Below are 17,628 nucleotides of genomic sequence, written 5' to 3' on the forward strand. Positions count from 1 at the left end.
ACCGAATTGTAAGCAGAAATTGCCACCTGTTCACTTCTGATTGTTCATGCCAATGGATGAACAGGTTAAAGGTGATTATGGGATTGGCCAGAGTGATTAATTCTGAGTATGAAAGTCAAGCAGAATTTCTTTCTCTACACAACAGGCAAAAGGAAGTATTCATGGAACCAAGGGGCTCCCCTGAGGAGCCTCCTAGTGCTGTTATGTCCAGTGATACCAGTTAATGGAAACTAAAATTTTAAAAGTTAATCGAAGTAAAAGTTAAAGTTAACTGTAGCTCTTCATAGGCAGGGCCATCATGGGCTCAGATCCCTCATAAATAAAGGCTTACTTCTCTGCTGGGTAAAGAATGTGAACTAGCTCATGTGATGGCTGAAGGCAAAAGAAATGCCGAATGGAAAAAGGAGGAGGGAGGTCATAAATACAAAATAGAATCTCATATTGCAGAAAGAAAGAGGCTTTTATCTCCTGACCTGTCATGTTAGACATTTATACATTTGAACTTATTTGCATTTTCTTCCAGTTCTTCTTCCTTTGCTATTGTATTATGTGTGACGGTGATCAACTTTACAATTTGGTTTAGTTCATAGGTTGCAAAATACTGAGATAGAATCCCAACAGAATTAAAAGTGGAATAGAATGAAGATCTTGAACTTAGAGCTATGAGGGCTTAGACTGTCTCCCTTGGGGGCAAGTTGAATACATTCTGTACAAATGATAGTAACATGATGTGAGCATTTTGAGGGGGAAAGGACTGCAAATTTAGAAAGAAATGCATGTGTGGATGTTGGGCAGCCAAAGGATTGGACTATATTGGCATTTACCATTTTCCTCTTTTTTTAAACCTAGCTTCTGAACACTCTTCCTGATTGGGAAGACTTCCCCCAAACAAGGTAAATGGTGGGGGCAGTTTTAGCTTTTCATATAGAAACCTAAAGGACTGTTTTCTCCCCATCTCTGACAGCTGGCACCTACATGTTTCCTAGGTTTAGCCAATCAAATGATTCCATACAAGCTTTGAATCTGAAGGATTAAAGTTAGTAAGGATGGAAGGAGACTTGAAAGATTACACATAGTGATACTCATGTCATGAATTTCATGACAGAGGTACCCATAGCAGTGCACTAACCAGGCTTTCCTGTAGTGTGATCTGGTGGTGTTTCCTGAAACAATCTTCCTTAATTCTTCAGCCTTCCTGTTGATCCTGTAAACTAGTATTCCTGCAATAAGTTAAAATTTCTCTTGAGTTAGCTGAGCCGAGACTTACACACTGATGGACATGGAGAAAATCAGGGATTCAAGGAAGAAGATTATTGTCCGCAGTCTGGAGTTGAAAAGTATTCTCTGAACCTTACGTAGGTGAGAAGGGCTTCTGTCCTATATTGGCTGGAGAGGGATGCTGTTTCCTACGGGTCCCTTTTGTGGACTCTGGTCACTAAGAAGACTCATTTGTCAGGACAACTGGGGTGGCGATTGACAGTTGCCAGAGCTGTGGCCCAGAGATCCACAAGACTCAGCACTCCTCCCCTCCTCCCCTCCTCCCCCTATATTCAAGGACCATAAAGACAGCGATGCAGGGAAGACGCAGCCGTATGGGGAGGAGCAGTCAGGGCTGGGTTAACTCTTCTTTTTCCTGGGATTCCTGGCTGTTCCAAGGAATGTGAAGAGGAGGCAGCAGCGCTCACTACAATGAACCCCATAGCACAACTGCAGGGGTGCTTCCCAGCAACAAGGAGCTCAAGGTGCTTTCTCCTCAATGAAAAATAACAGCAACTGAACTCTTATATCAACTCTGCCTTTGCCCTGATCCTACATGGATGCCGCAAGCTGGGCCAAGTCATGGGAGAACTTAGGGGGGCAGTAATGCTGGCTGATTCCATCGGGGCCCTTTGGGGCTGTCATCTCTCTGTAGTAGAGTAATGTCCTCCCTAGTCCTCCTGGAGCCCCACAGGGCCCAAGACGCAGGTAGGACTAGAGAGGAGGTTCAGGGTGGTGTTTATTTGTACCCCAGAGCCATGGGGCAGGTGCACCTTTCACCTTCCGGGTTGTCACCCTGCAACCCTCCTTCTGGCCCGTGCCTCTCCCACAGGTTTTCAAGCGCTTACCTTTCTGCGGCTGGAAGGATCCCGGGGGCTGAGATCCGCTACTCCGAGTCTGCCCCGTCAGCCCGGAAACCCACAGGAGCGAATCCGCAGTCAGGGCGGTGCCCGGGTTGGTCAGGGCACGGCCCGGCGCCTTTACGGCCCCTGCACGCTCTTGCGTTTCTCACAATTTCTCAGGCGGGGGTGGGGAGGTGGGGTGGAAAGTCCGGCAGGAAAAGAGAGGTCGCCGCCTCGCATTTTACTGCCCGAGCCCGGGTCTTGGGTCCCAGGAAGAGGTGAAGCCCACAGGAGAACCTGGTGGCAGATTTCGCTGAGTCCCCGAGCCGCGTCGGACATGTGTCCCTGAAGCGTAGGAATAAAAGGCAAGCCCTTCTCTGTCTCGGCCAAGGGCGCAGCCTCTCAGGCCACCCTCCACAGCCCAGGTCAGCGCTCAGCGGCTGGAGTCCGTGGGCCCTCGGCGCGCTCAGGTCCACGGCCGAGCGGAGTGACTCGCTGCTGAAGAACGAGCCAGATTTGCCGGACTCCCCAGCCCTATGGCTACAGGACCCCAGGCCAGCGGAGTCCGGGTCAGAGCTGGTTGGAGGCTCGACTTTGCGGACTGATCGGATTCAAGCCAGTGGACGAAGGCTGCGTTTTCTTCCCGGCCTCCGGCCCCTCAACACCTCAGAGGACCAGTTTTGGGGGACGGCTGTACAAGATGCTCCTCTTCTCCCGGAATCTGTTTATATTCCTCATCTGGGATCTCCGGAGGCCCGGCTTCAAAACGAGAGTCCGTTTCTCACCCTTTTTTCATTTCTTGCAAATTCCAACCTCCGAGTGTCCCCTGCTGTCTGGCCTGCATAATCCCTGTGGTTGAGGGACGGTGCTTCTAAGTCACTCACTAATCGTCCCTACAGAGCTCTCCGCTGAGTTTTTGGCCTGGACGGTTTATGTTTGAGGCCGTCCGCGCTCGGAAAGCGGAGCTTTCCCCACGCCCTGGGCTGTCTTCCGTGCAGCGCTGGCCTTTCCCGGCAAATCAGCGCGGCAGCTCACTGGAGTCCTGTAAACTGACCCTGACACCCCATGACAAGCTGTGAGGTGGGGACAGTGGAACCCACCCCAGGGCAGAAGGCTCGGGGATTGCAGAGGGGTGGCGTCATTTGAACTGAGTATCCTGTTCAGTTTGTGCAACCAAAGGCCACAGGCCTTCCAGTGATGTGCTGCTTCGGCCCCTCTCTCCCGCCGCCTCCCCTCCCCCACCTCCTCCCCTTCCACCACACCCTCCCCATTGAGAAAGATCCAGTCTCTCTAACACCACTGCCCCCTAACTTTCTCTGTTCTAGAATCCTCTCCCACCAGGTCCAGGCTGGTATGCATCAGCACTATAAGTGAGATTTGAGTAGACTTCTGTCCCAGCAACCCCTGCACAAAGGCAGACCAGCACCTCACTCTCCCCTAGGACAGAACTTGAGGACGCAGAGTTGACTTAGAGCTTCTGTGGGCTTAATAAACCGTCCTCTCCCTCTCCTCCTGCCCACTGACCTGCAGAATCTGCCCCAGTGCAGCAACCATGCCACCTCGGTGCTGACCAGAAAGCACCCAATTTCTGGCCTGAGATGGGAAAAGGAGAGAAGTTGAAGCCTGTGGACAGAAATGGGTTAAAGGGTATGACTGTGTGTCTGTGAGCTCTCAGGCTGGGCTCCTTAACAAGTGTGCCAGTGTGCAAGAGCTGATTTCCCCCTGACAGCAAGTGAACGTGAGAGGACTCTGCAAAGGCCCATTAGTATTTTTCTACTAACCAGTGGGACCCGCCTTCGTATCTGTAAGCAGTCAGATGTAGCCTCGTAGCCACCTGGGAACAGGTGGGTGAATGCCTACAATCGTGCATTTCCCTGGACTGGAGGCAATCATGAGGGTGAGGTTTGGGGACAGTAACTGTTGTGTAACCAAGGATCTCATGGGAATGAGTGGATAGATGTATAGACATGCAGCAGGACCCACTGGTCAGCCTGATACCCAGCCTGAGAGTTTGAAACAGGCAGAGGGCAGCGTGTGCCTGTGAGCACAGGGGGTGTGGGGGGCATGTGTGGTGGCAGACAGTGGAAGACACCGCTCTGCAGTGGCCCCACCTTGTCACGGGCACCAGCCCTCTAGGGCTGGGCCAGTCCTCACCTAGGTTCCCTCCCTCGGATCTCCACCCATCCCTACCTGGTCTGTACCAGCTCTCATTACCCTGCCAGTCTGCCCCATGGACAGTTGGGCACCTGTGAAGGTGGGGATTTGCTAATCTGCTCCTTGTTCCAAGGAGGGGCGGAAGCGTGGCACCTAAATACACAATAAGCCTCCCTTTGAAGCACTGAGGAGGGAAAAAGCTCCCTTCGAGGAGAGTAGTCACTTTCCCCAGAAATCAAGGGTCTGGGATGAGATGGGGAGGGCAGGGCCCTTGCAGCTTGTAGGATCCTCTGCCTACCACCCCGCCCTGCCTGGGGGCAGAAAAAATGAGGTCAAACCACCCTGGGTGCCATTCCTGGAGCACTTGAGAAGAGCCAGATGCTTTTATTTGTATTATCTCCTTAATCCCTCCTATAATCCGGGAAGGGTTGGCCCTATAATTTGGGCAAGGAAACTGCAGGCTCCTAAAATTTAATTAACTTGCCCAAGGTTAGAAAGTAGAGAAACAGAGCTCAAAACCTAGGCTGATGTCCAAAGTCACCTCAGCAGCCACCTGGGAGTGAAAGAGGTTTTTGGAAAGAGGGACAGGTGCAGAAGGAAGAGGGAATGGGGGATGAGAAGGGCCATGCAGGTAACAGGGAAGGAGCAGCACATAAGATAACAGGGAGTGGTGAGGCCTGTGATATGCTGGAGAGTGGATTTGGGGGTATCATTTGTATCTATATTCTTTATTTCTTTAAATAAAGTGGAAAAATATTCTTGGGCAAATGAAAATAAGACTGCAGGCCATATCTGAAAGCCAAGCTTGAGAATCCAAGATTAGGTCTCATACTTAGGGTGGTAGTTGAAGACCTTGATCCTTAAAGTAGCATCAGTATCACAGGAAGCACATTCTAAATCTGGGATCTCATCCTAGACATAATAAATGAGAATCTACATTTTTAACAAGGTTCCCAAGTGTTTCTTATACACGTTAAAGTTTAAGACTGTCAGGTGAAATTTAAATTTTATATGTAGGTACACCTTATATTGTATATAAAAAAGCCTCCTCAAGGACACCTCCCCCACCACTGCTTCCTCTAACACTCTGGGGGAGGAGGCAGGGGAGAAGAGAAGGCCATGCTCTCCTTTCTTTTCAGTATTCTGACTGAATCTTGCTGTTTAAAATATTGCTAACTCTCAGACCTTGAGGCTTCATCCTCCTACCCACCCCAACACTCTCCCCCTTCCTCCAGCCCAGAGCAGCCTCCCCCAGCTACAGGCTTTGCACAGAGCAGATGGAAAAGGAGAGAAAAGTTTTTCCTTCCTGGTCACCATTCCTTTGTCTAATAAAGTGTGATTCATTCACTTCTATTTTTAACTTTTGCTGGTTTGAGTCCCCCATCCTGCTGACCCAGAAGAGGGAGGGCTGGAAGTGTATAGAATCCCCTTCCAATCCCAAAGGGCTCCTGGAAGGTTGCAAGCCCAGGCTGGGAAGGCCCAAAGTGTGGGCACCGGGATAGGTGCAGAGAAAGAGGAGGGCGAGGTCTCAGGGCCCTATAGTGCTGCACAGTCAGTCCTGGAAAGAGGGGGGCAGTCAGAGCTGGAGGGAACACAGTGGACTGGAGCGGCAAGGAAACATTTTTTTCAAAACCTTTGGGGGGCAAAATCCCAGTGGACCTCTGAGCTAAGTGCTCCCTCCACAAAAATGAGACACTTCTTGAGGAGTCCTCCCCAAATACACCACAACCCTGGACATGCCATCCTTCCCAAAGATCCTGGCTCTAGGATTAGACTCTGGGTTGGAATACTGGCCTCACCTTTTATCAGCCTCGTGCTCTTGGGCAGGTTGCTTGATATCTCTGAACTTCAATTTTCCTTGTCTATAAAGTGGAATGAAAAAACCACCTACGTCATAGGGTGGTTGTTAGGAATGAATTAATACTTTTAAAACCTAGTGCAGTGCCTGGAACACAGCAAGCCCTCAATAACGTTGCTTATTAATACCAGGCGCCTCTCCCACCGTGGCCCCTAGAGGGCGCCCGGAACTCACTTGTCCTGCGTTTCTGAGGCGAAGCCCCAGGTCTGGCTCCTGTTTCTGGGCCTTCAGCTTTTGGGACTCGGTGACACCTCTCGCAGGAACTGAAGGTACGTGGCTTCTGCTGGGGCTACAGGGCGGAAAACGTGAGGTGGCAGGAGTTACTCCCACCAAACCTCCCCTTAGGGCGGTATAAAGCAGTGGGGGCCTCGCGCCCCACGTCTCCTCCTGGATCTTCTGGGCCTTGCAAGGGTCCTCGGCCGGAATCCGGGGCAGCTCGCCGCCCCCAAGGCCAGCCTCAGGCGCGTGGAGTCCCGCTGCCCGCCGGAGCTGCAGGGCTGGAAACCAAAGCGCTAGCCTAGGAAATCCCCACCCCCACGCTGACCAGCAGTCGAGTTAGACCCTCCTACCTCCCGGCTGAGGGAGGAGAGATGGAGTAAGGAAAGGAGGAGATCCCTCAGCCGGGTGGCCGCTTGTTAACCACCCATAGGAGCTTGATTGGGTCCCGCTTGGCGTGAACTTGTGAGGGTAACTGCGAACCCAATAGTGGAGAGTGTATGGGTCCGTGTGTATGCCTAGAAACGCACACCTGTGGCTCGCCTGGTGTAACATTGCACACCATCGTCGTTGTATAGTTGGAGGAGGTTTGTAAGATTGTTCACAAAAATGCACGCTGTGAGTGAAAGGATGTGAGTATGTACCCATCCCTTAACACAACATGGTTACCCTTCACTCCCTCTGCTCACCACCCCCTCCCGCCCCTACTCCCGCCCCCATAGCACACATCGGCTTCCAAGTCTGCTCTGAGTTCCTTGGAAAATCCGAACTGGCTCCAGTCCTTGCTCTCCTTTAGCTTATTCCTATTGGACTCCCCAGAACAAGGAATCCAGGCGTGGGTGCAAGTGGGCGGTGCCACGGGCCTTCCTGGGCCGACATTTGGTAGCAGATTCGAGCCATGCGGGAAAAGCGCAGGCAGCTCCTCTAAGCTGCCCAGGCAGCGGCCTGGCGGAGGAACTCTGAGATGATTAGGTAGGCCTAGGAGAGTGAGAAGCTGCTCCGGAGCAGGCTCTGCCAGGGCGACTGAGAAATGTGTAAGGGTGGGTGTGAGCAGAGCAGAAGGGGGTTTCCTCCCGCCTCTGGCCTGAGGAGCCCTCAGGGCAGCCCCCCCACGGGGCCACAGCTCCTCAACCACCACCACCCTCCAGCATGGCCTCTGAGTTCCAGCTGCTCCAGTTCTGCAGTCTGGAGGTGCCTACTTAATTGTCTCATACACTGGACCCGATCTGCCCACTTGCAAGTCATTCTCACCACATCTGAGTCCTGGGTCCAGGGCAAACCCCACACTTGCCACCATAGTGAGGACTTCACAAGGCAGTGCTCAGGCCATGCCCACACAGCCCCAAGCACAGATCCGGCCGCACAAAGCCGCTATTATAGTTAACAGGTTGAGCCAGATTCTCTGTGTGCCACCCAGCGGCACAGTACGGGGCCTCTAGGACCCCAGCCCTGCATGGGTTTCTGAGCCCCCGAAAGCCACCACCCATTCAGCCACCGCGCTGGGCTGCGCCAGGTCTCAGCGGGCTCACTCACCGTGCGATTTGGTCGGTGCAGTCGGCTCACTCAAGCCAAGGAAGGAAGCCTTTCTTCCCAGGCAGGTTCGTTAATTCCTCTTCTCTCTCCGCACCTCTACACACAATCATTCGGATAATTTGTTCCTTTTCTATTTATGAACAGACAGCGACCATTTCGTGCAGGGGCGGTGGCAGGCCGGGAGTTGTGAGCTTTCTGCAGCGGGTAATTGGCCCTGCCTGTGACCCTGGCAGCCCCTCCATTCCAGCCTGAGGCCCTCTAGGGACACCTCGCGCCATCCCGGCCTTTCCCCGCCGTGGCCCTCGGCCGATGCGGGATTAGGCGAGATTCGGTCCCAACGAATTCCCGGCGGAGAAAGGGGAGTCCTGAGCGGTTCCTCAGCGCCGAGAGCCCCGGTGCCCAGGGGACTTTGTCCCCCCGTGGGACGTCTCGCCTTGGGGCCCGGGCAATTGGGAGCGATCCTGGGAGAGCGCGCGACCCGGGCCTCCAGCGAACGCCGCGAGCAGGCAGGCGCGCGGGAGCCGGGAGTCGGAATACGGAGTCCGCTGATCTCCCTTGAGGGCCGCCGGGGCCCCAACGCTCAGGGTCCTGGCATTCGGATTCCCTCTTCCCCACGAGTCCCTGCAAGCCGGGCAGGGTCTGAGAGCCGCGGGGCTGAGGGGCCTCGTCTGCGCGATTGTGTGACCCCGGCTGTTTGTGAAGATAGGGGAAGTAGGAGGTATTTGGGGGAGGAGGTGTGTTATGCCTAATTTTGCTTGCGTTTGTCTTGCAAGAGGGGGCGAGGAGGTGGTGGTGAAGAGCCGGACTTCGGAGCCTCTCTGGAGGGTTTTTTTTTTGGGCCGGGCAGCCGCACCCAACTCCAGCCTCAGCTCCTTAGCTAGACGGTGTGCGGCCAGAAAATATCCAGGAGCCTCCCGGAGTGTCGCCTCTTGAGGGGGTCCCAGGGATTATGGAGGAAGGCCCCAGTCTCCCCTGGGGTCGGTCACTCTGGAATCATGCAACTGGCAGGCACTAAAGTTGTGTCTTAAAGACGCAAATGGAATAGAGAGACGGCAAGGAACAAGATGGAGCGGACTGAGCAGCTCCAGTCCTACCAGGAGGGGAGGGACAGCCAGATCTGCCGAGGTAGAAGGAGCCGAATTCTGCGGTTCCAGAAGGCCATTTCCGGATTTCGCTGGGCCCGGTACTGGATGCTGCAGCCGGTGCAGGCGCGAGACCCTCGCAGATGTGACATTGAGGCTAGAACTTTCTGCCCACAAGTCTGTCAGGGCCTGGCCTGGTCACCAGGTGGGCCTGGGGGCGGGGAGAGCAGGGTAGGCAGAGGCCCCAAAAAGTCCTTTGGACCCAGAATCTTCCTCTTCTGACCAGATCCAGCTTCAAGGGGGTCACAGATGAGGGACGGATGAACACTGCCCATTTCCTTCCTAGTCAAATTTCCCCTTGGGCCTCCATGGGTGGGAGGTTGCTATGCTTTGTCCCCACATTGTATGGCAGATCCAGGATGGCAGCCTGGGCCAGAATGAGGGACAGTGGCTCTGATGATTTCCATAGCTCTCCTCCCCAGCCCCAGTCTGGGTGCACACAGCTCTGCAGACACAAGCTCCACATCCCGCTCTTTTCTAGTTTCTAGCCACAAAGTTCTCTCTCCCCCATTCCAAAGAAGGCGCCTCCTATCCCCCAACTCCACTACCTCAGGATGGCATGGTCCCCAGAGCCTAGCTTCTTCCAGAAAAGCAGGCCCAAGTCAGTTTTGTGCATCCTGAGATTGGTCTTATTTACTAGATCAATCTAGGTTGGGGACTAGATGATACAGGGAGTGTTATTTACTGTGGCTTCTTTCTTGGGTGGAGTGGTCTGGGGCCTCCCTGAAGGTCCCTGGGAAGTCACTTACTCAGATCCCTCCCAGGCCAGGCTAGTCTTGGAGCTGGGAAGTCCCGCTTAGAGCATACAGAGGATCCTGGCTTGATTCCTGACTCAGTGTGCCCTGGTTTCTGCAGCTTGCTGGGTAAGGGCCTAGCAGATTCCTAGCAGATGTTCATACTCTACAATGTATCTGCACACCCCACCTTAGACCCCCCCCACCACCCTGTACACCACCAGTGCATAATTAGACCCACTTAAACACCACCTCATACACTCACTTGCAGGGACAGTCACCCACAATGATGTACACTTCCCATTATTTCACTCCCCTAATTGTATACTGTCCCACACAAATATGTACAGTAAAATACACATCTCATACATAATTACACTCATGCAATTATAGATGATACACAATCACAAATATTCACACATTTAACACAAAAATAGATTCACAATAAGAAACTAATATGTACTCTCACAAACTTTACCACATGATTCAGACACAATCACAAACATGGGTGAGTGATTACATAACTACCCCAAAAGACAGTCACATTCACACATGTTTATACACACACACTACAAGTTTGTATATACAATGGTAGTTTCGGTTTGCAACTTAAGCAGAACAAGCATACATAATTGCAAACCAAATTACAGACAAATATTCATTATTAATAACATCTTGATTGCCTACACCACCACAAACACACAATGCACACACACACAACTCTTACACCCAAAGACATATCCTTTCTACTAGCTGTCTCAGGAGAGTCTAGATCTCCCATCCTTCCTCAGTGTTGCCTTCTCTCCATTTCTCCCCCTCCTACTTTCCTCTCTCCAGATGGTGTAAGTCCTGGCCCTGAGATGTCCCTCAAACTTAGGTTACCAGTATCTGCTCTGGCTGCATTAGCTCACACCAAACCCAAGTAGCTGTAAGATGCTGGGCCCAGCAAGGAGCAGGCAGCCTTGACTCTGGATCCGGAGGGTTTTATTATTTTTTCACATAAATTACACACAACACTTTATAAAATGGTTACACAGAAAAACACCTTTGTAAGTGCATAACTTAACCCCTCCCCCCACCCACGAACAGGATCTGGAGAAATAGGCTGAGTTTGCGTGGGAACCTGCCTGTGCGTACCTGGGTGTGGCTAGGATGTGTGATGGGGGCCTGGCAGGCCAAGTGACACTGTTGTGGCTGTTGTGTGTGCGATGGTGTGTCACAGTGTGGCTGTGGCCTTGTGTTTATGAGAAGTGCCATGCTGTTCAGAATGCATCTGGGTCACCCCTGGACTATGCCTGCTAGTAAGGATCAAGTGTATGAAGGCTGTGGTCCCGTGTGTGTGACTGCCATAGGTCCCCTGTGTGTGACTGTGGGGTGACACCAGCAGGGACAGTGAAATTGCCTCTGTGTGGGCCTGTGGGTGTCAGTGAATGATGAGGAGTGGGAAACAGAGATGGGTTTCCCCCCAGGGCAAGTTCAAATGACAGCCCATGCTGTCCTCTAGGGACCCCAGAAGCTCTTATACCACCTCTCCTGCCTTTGTCAGTCCCACATTAAAAATCAGAATAAAATAAAATGGACACAGAGGACTCCTAACAGTTCCAGAGGGCGCAGGACCACATAGGCATCTGGGAGGCGGCCATGTATTCCTGTCCTGCCCACTCTTTTCTTTTCTAACAAAAAGGAGAACAGCGTTGGCATGAGTGCGCGGGCGGGTGCGGGAGGGGCACGGGGTTCCCCTGCTGCCCGCAGTCTGAGGCGGGAGAGCTGGCGAGAGTCTTGGCTCTCCGGCCTCGGCCACCCCTTGGCTGTGCCCTGGGTCTTGAGGGTCTGAGCAGGCAGGCTCACTCGCAGGCCGACGCCACGGACGTGACGCTGGTGATCTTGGTCGAGTCGTCAGACCACGGCTGCAGGTTCTGCAGGGCGAAGAGTGACGAGTTGTGCACGCATAGCGGGTCGGCGGGCAGCGGCTGCGCCAGGCTCTTTTGGAAGGCCTCTTGCTGCAGCTGCAGGAGTATGCGGTTCGCCTGCTGCCTTTCGGCCTCACGCTCCTCCGCAGTCTGCCGCCTGCACCAGGGACAAGCCGTTACCGAGGCTTCGGAAGCGCTCCCTAGAGACCGTCTGAGAGAGAACTGCTCCCTTTCGTGGCCCCCAACTCCAGCTTGGGCCCTTTAATGCAGTTCCTTATCTTGAGGGTACTGACTCAAAGACTGGAAACCCCAAAAGTAGATGGAGCGGGGGTATCCTGGGGGAGCTGTGGGAAAATCCACTAGGCACAGGCATCTGAGGCTTCCCATCTCCACACAGGGCCCACACCTGCACTAGCCTTGGAAGGCACAGACAGGGATAGGATCGCATCTCCCCTCTCCCCAGCCCCAAGGAAGACCAGGTGCCTTCCCAAGCCTGAGGGGCCTCAACCTCCCCACCAGTCCAGGGCAGAGACAAAGGCCAGTGGATACGAGCTGCCCTGGCAGACCTCTCTTCGACATCTTCTCTCTGTGAAACTCTCCCAGGCTTCCAACCTCCTGCACCGAGCCCTGTGCCCTGCCGGGACTCTCTCTGGACAAGACAGTTTCCTCCAAGGCGGTCTAGGGAGGCGATGACTCATTTATTCCATTTAATGCCTCCCCTCCACCCTGTCAACTGAGATCAAACGTCTGTCTCTAAGGTGGACAGATCTAATGGGAGTCCCCGGGGCCTCCAGAAGCAATTTGTAGGCGATCGATGAAGCCTCGAGAAGCCAGGAGACCTCTCCCAGTGGCAGACGCCAGCCTCCTTCCCACCTCCCCTTTCTTGCCTTTTCGTTCTGTGTTTCTTTCTGTCTCTCGTCTTCTCCTTCCTCCCTGCATTTCAAATTGTCTACTTCTCTTCCTTTAGGCTTTGTGTCTTTAACTCTTGTTTTCTCTCACCCCACCCCCTTCCTTCTCTCAGAATTTAATTTGTTTGAAACGAAAATGAAGGATTTAGTCGTTCATTGGTTCATTGGTTTATACAAGACTTCTTCAGGCTGCCTGGTTTTTCCTTTTCTTTCTGGGTAGGGAGTCTATCTCTGTCCCTCCCCTTGTGATTCAGTTTCCCTCTGCCTGCTACTCTCTGTTTTTCTCTCTGCCGCCACCCCAAAAGCTTGCCTGGCTCCCTCCCCTAGGCTGCAGCCCAGGGTGAGACTTGGGTACCCAAGTGCACCCCCCACCCCCAGCCCTTGGACCCTCTTTAGCTTTCCGGAGGCCTGGAGTTTCGTCCCACACCCCTTCCCTAGCGGCAACAATGTTGTTGGGGCGGGGTCAAGCAGCAGACCCGAGGGCCAGTAGCTTCCTTTGTGGCCACGGTGGCGGAATCCCAGGCAGATTCCTCGCCTTCGTTCAGAAAAAGAGGAAACTCCAATTCCTTCCTCCGGCCCTAGGCCCGCCCGTCCCGGCGCCGGGGACTTCACCCAGACTCTCTTGCTCTACCCCTTGAGGCCTGAACTAGCAAGAAACTCCTGATGCATGTGGAACGGAGCATGCAGCCAGATGTGCGGGAGGGTGCAAACAGCGAAAGTGCCTGAGTGTGTGTGTGTGTGTGTGTGTGTGTGTGTGGTGGGGGGATGAGTTTAGTTTTGAGTGTGTGACCTAGAGAAGAGAAAATGTCTCACTCACACACACACATCCATCTGCTCCTGATTGATCCCCTTTTCGAAAACCCCGCTGCAGCCGGCGCAGATTGATTTTCCCCTTCCTGAGTGGGAGACCCGCTGCGCCGAGGCCAGACGTCTGGGGAAGAGGGTGTCAGCAGGGCCCAGGCCGGTGGTTTGAGGCCCCAGACGCTCTAACGGGAGCCCCGGCTGGGGCGCAGAAACAAGGCGCGTCCCATCCTGCCTCCAGTCTCCGGGATAGAGAAGGAATCTCTGTACACATGAGTTTGTGCAAAGTCCCTCAAGACTCACTCATCTCGGAAGCCCGGGATGTGTAGACTGCCCTCAAACCCAGGCGTTTCCCCCAAGCAGCGGCGGAGACCAGTCGTGTCTACAGCGGCAAAGAAAGCCGGAAAGCAAAACAGCCGGGGCCCTCCAGCCCCATTCTGTCATCGGCCACGGTAGCTTCCCGCTCCCTACGAGCCTAGCAGAGCGGCCCCAGAGCCATCAGAAAGCAGCGAGCGAGGGAGTGTGAACACCCCAAGAGAGGACCCCCGAGCTGGAGACTGCGCCGACCGCGCCCGCGCCCGCCCCGCGCGCTCACCTCCACTTCGTCCGCCGGTTCTGGAACCAGGTTTTGACCTGCGCGTCGGTCATTTTGAGCGCCTTGGCCAGGGCGGCGCGCTCGGCTGAGGCAAGGTACTTCTGGCGGTGGAAGCGCTTCTCCAACTCGCAAATCTGCAGGCGCGTGAAGGACGTGCGCGGCTTCTTCTTCTTGGGGGGCGTCCGATTCTGATAGGGGTGACCTATACGGCGTGTTACAGTGAAGGGTGAGAGGGCCACTGGAGCGGGAGACAGACAGACGGCAGAGGCAAGCGGCAGAGCGTCAGGAGGCGTCCCAGGCCCGACACCCCGCGAGTCAGCGAGCGCAGCGACTAGACCCCAAGAGCAGGACTGTGATCCTCCCGTCAGCCTCGGCTCCAAGCCCGTGTCCTGAAATGGCCCCTACCCTCACTCCAGGCCGTCGCAGCTGCCACCACGAAGGCCTCCCAAGCCCCGGGCTCCCACGAGCCCACCAGACACAGCCGCAATCTCCTGGAGGGCATGTCTGAGGCCAGTTAAAGGTCACAGCACCCCACAGCCCCAGGCCTCCAGCCTCAGAGAAGCTACTCAACAGTAAGAGGCCGTGCATGGTCAAGACCTTGGATCGCAGGGCCTGCCCTGAGGCTCCATCACACAGCAACACACACAGACACATCACATACAACAGGGGCAACTTATAGGGCTATACACCCAAACAAGCTGACACAATCACAGACACACAAGGCAGATGCACAAGTCGACTGACACAAGGGGACAGCCATATACTCCCTCAGAACCTTCAGGCCTGGAGCAAGATTAAGGCAGGCTGTGGCTACCCTAGGTGGGCTATGTGGAGTACCTTTCTGCCAGAGACACAGGACCACTGGGCTTCAGACTGGGGGCTTCCATCAAAGCCCTTTAAAAGTAGCCTGGCCTGGGTGGGGGTAGGGGAATGGGGCACTAGGCTCTGCCCCCTCAGGCCTGAGAGGACTTGGGTTGGGGCACTGGGGTCCCCTGAGTACAGGGCCCTTTCTGGATGCCCAGAGTGGAATGGCAGTTCTGTCTCCCTCCACTCCCACTTCTGCCACAGACCCAGAGTCCAGGCCAAGCTTCCAAGGCTGGAACAGGTGCTCAGCCCAGGGTCTAGCTCTAAGCTGCCTATTCCCCTTCCATCATTGGGCCCTGGAGCCTGAGACCCCTGGGAGCCCCAGCTCCCTGGGAGCCCCACGTTGAGGTCGGTGGGAAGCGGCCTGTGCCTCCTGTTTCCTCTCTAAGGCCCCACCGGGAACCCAGGCTCAACTCGTGGCTGCTTCCCAGCGGGCTTGGGCGCTAACCCGGTGGGAGGATCGTACTCTCCGATCCAGGGAACTTTAAGGGCGGCGGGAAGTGAGGCCAGGGAAAGAGGCCCGCGCAAAAGCGACAGCTGAATGCCTTGAGCGGAAGCGGGAGCAGAGGGAGCCGAGGTGAGCGGAGGAGGCGCGGAGCAGGCAGAGGAGAGGGCGGCAGACGGCCGCCGCGGAGTGCGTAATCGTCCCAGGAGTTGTCTTTTCGGCTGCCGATCGATCACAGGCTTGCCCGGTGCATTATTCACGCCGGAGGGAACAAGGCTGGGCCCAGGGGGGAGGATGCCAAGCCGGGACAGAACGAAAATGAAGCGGACGGCTCAGTCTCAAGCTGCCACTGATCCGGACGGAGCCCGCAGTCTGAGAAGAAGGGCCCGCCAGCTCTGCTGCTTTACTTCGGGCTCCGGGCCTCCCGGCAGCGCGACGGGCACAGTACCTCGGAGCGCGGGTGTGTGTGTGTGTGTTTAGGGGACGGGAGGTGGGGAACCTGTTTTCCTTGCGTCTGATTCTAGGGTTCGTTGCCTCGGCCAGAGAACGTTTGCCGGGACGGAAGAAACAGTTTGCTCACATTGCGCCCCTTTCTCCGAGATTCCCGAGCCCCAAATGCCGGCGGAAGGTAGTCTCGAAGCTATATCCCCCTTCCCTCCGCCTAACTGGGCCCAGGGAGCGCGAGAGGGGATCAGGGAGAGCTTCTCAGATCAGGGGTTCTGCGGGAGAGACGGAGAGGGGCCCAGGCTGGGAGAACTCTTCCTCCAAGTCGATTCCGCGAGCTTAGGAAGGTGGCGGGCGGCTGAACTTGGGGGAAGCACCAAGAGAAACTGGGTGACCTGGCGCGCAGAGAGGGCTGCGGGGAGCCATGGAGCATGGGAGGGGAAGTGCAGAGCCCGGGCCGCGGCCAGGCGGTGCGCGCGCGGGCCGGACTCACCTGTGAACCTGTCCTTTGTGTATCTGCGGTTACTCTCCATCCAGGGGAAGGTGAGTCCGGTGAGGTTGTTGACGCCCGGCACGGCAGGCACGGAGGGCACGGTGGGCAAGCCGGTAGTCAGAGGTTGGGGGTGAGCCACCGCTCCAGCTAGCGGCCTATGCGCGGGCACCCGGATCACCCCAGCAGCGCTCAGAGCGCCTCCGCCGCCGCCACCCCCGCCGCAGCCGCCGCCGGGACTGGGGCCGCCCGCCAAGGCCATGTTCACGTTGTAGGAGCCGGCCAGCGGGCCCATGCTGCAGGCTCCGCCGCCACCGCCGCCGCCGCCGCCCGCCGGGCCACCGGGGCCGTTCGGGCCTCCAGCGCTATAGGCCCCCGCGCCCCCGGCCCCCGCACCAGCTGCGGGGCCCGCTCCGCCGTAAGGGTAGGCGCCTCCAACCAAACAGCCAAGGCCGTATTCTCCGTCCTGGAGGCGCGAGGCGGGCCCCATGCAGCCGCCCTGGTCTGGGCTGTTGAGGATCTGGTCGATGCCGAAGCTGATGGGCTCCGCGTGGCCCGGGTGGAGATGGTGTGGACCCAGGTGCTCCATGCTGGCCCCCGACCCCGGCCCCGCGAAGGGGGGGGGGGCCTGGGCGGTGGCGCTTGCTGTGCTTGGCTTGGGGGCAGCGCTCAGGGGCGCGGAGGCGGCAGCGGCTCCTGGCTGCGCAGACTTGGAGGCGAAGTGCGCAGAAAGGCTAAAGTAGGGGGGAGGGGAAGGAGAGAAGGGGCGCCGTATTCTTCCCCTCTCCGACTACTCCTTCCCCTCTCCGGCTGCTCTCGCTCGCTGTTGACTCTGGGACATCAATCACCGGGCGAAAAAGCCCGGTGCGAGCGAGCCTCGCCGTTTCGGCCGGGTCTCTCCATTGGCTGTGCGCGGAAAGGAGCGGGGTGAATGACAGCGCGGGGGAGGGGCGGAAAAGAGGAGACGGAGGCCGGGAGCCGAGACAGATGTAGGAGCCAGAGTCAGAGGGACTGACGACCGAGGCTCAGAGAAGTAGTTAGGAAGAGAGAGAAGAGGCAAACCAGAGACTTAAAAGGAGAAAGAAAACGAATAGGACGCCGCCATTCCCAAGACCAATAGACAGATGGACCCAAGAGGCTGGAGGTCAGAGTCTTCTTCCCAGCCTGGCAGGAGCCCCTCACTTAGAATTGGGCCAAACGGCCAGCCCATCAGGCCTCTGAGAAAGGGGTATCCCTGTGCTACTGGAAAATCTCCCCAAGGGCTCAGCTGGGAAGCATCTGTCTGTCAACCAGAGGATTTACTCTAAACTTCAAGTCCGGCTTATTAGAAAGTAGAAGACTATTCCCTGGGTATGGAGCCCAGGCCTCTCAGGCAGGAAGGTGAGTTCAGGCTTGTCCTTTAAAACACAGGCTTATGAACAGCTGGCTATATGTT

General features: G+C 55.7%; 1 protein-coding gene and 2 long non-coding RNA genes across 6 annotated transcripts in view; 1 reads left to right on the forward strand and 2 right to left on the reverse strand.

Annotated features, from left to right (window-relative positions):
• LOC116667055 overlaps positions 1 to 2,500 on the reverse strand; it is a 33,717-nt gene extending 31,217 nt beyond the window's left edge. For 2 of the 3 annotated variants that reach the window (XR_004323822.1, XR_004323824.1), the window contains exon 1: positions 2,106 to 2,500. This is a non-coding gene — a long non-coding RNA (uncharacterized LOC116667055). Of the gene's footprint in view, positions 1 to 1,129; positions 1,221 to 2,105 lie in introns of all 3 variants that reach the window. The other variant, XR_004323823.1, reaches the window with a different exon arrangement.
• Positions 2,501 to 2,918: 418 nt separating this feature from the next.
• LOC116667056 lies at positions 2,919 to 5,606 on the forward strand. Its single transcript, XR_004323825.1, has 2 exons — positions 2,919 to 3,250; positions 3,801 to 5,606. It is a non-coding gene; the product is annotated as an uncharacterized LOC116667056 (long non-coding RNA).
• Positions 5,607 to 10,703: 5,097 nt separating this feature from the next.
• TLX1 (T cell leukemia homeobox 1) lies at positions 10,704 to 17,091 on the reverse strand. 2 transcript variants are annotated; one of them, XM_032491069.1, is made up of 3 exons: positions 16,197 to 17,091; positions 13,951 to 14,188; positions 10,704 to 11,803 (listed from the first exon to the last, which is right to left on the reverse strand). In XM_032491069.1, the coding sequence occupies exons 1-3, from the start codon at positions 16,780 to 16,782 to the stop codon at positions 11,581 to 11,583; spliced, it is 1,047 nt and encodes a 348-aa protein (XP_032346960.1). In that variant the 5' UTR covers positions 16,783 to 17,091; the 3' UTR covers positions 10,704 to 11,580. The 2 variants fall into 2 exon arrangements, with proteins under 2 accessions (XP_032346960.1, XP_032346961.1); XM_032491070.1 differs by having other exon boundaries at positions 13,951 to 14,152; positions 16,197 to 17,084.
• Positions 17,092 to 17,628: the final 537 nt, after the last annotated feature.

The sequence above is a fragment of the Camelus ferus genome, chromosome 11 (genome assembly GCF_009834535.1).
Source record: "Camelus ferus isolate YT-003-E chromosome 11, BCGSAC_Cfer_1.0, whole genome shotgun sequence".
NCBI classification, from domain to species: Eukaryota; Metazoa; Chordata; class Mammalia; order Artiodactyla; family Camelidae; genus Camelus; species Camelus ferus.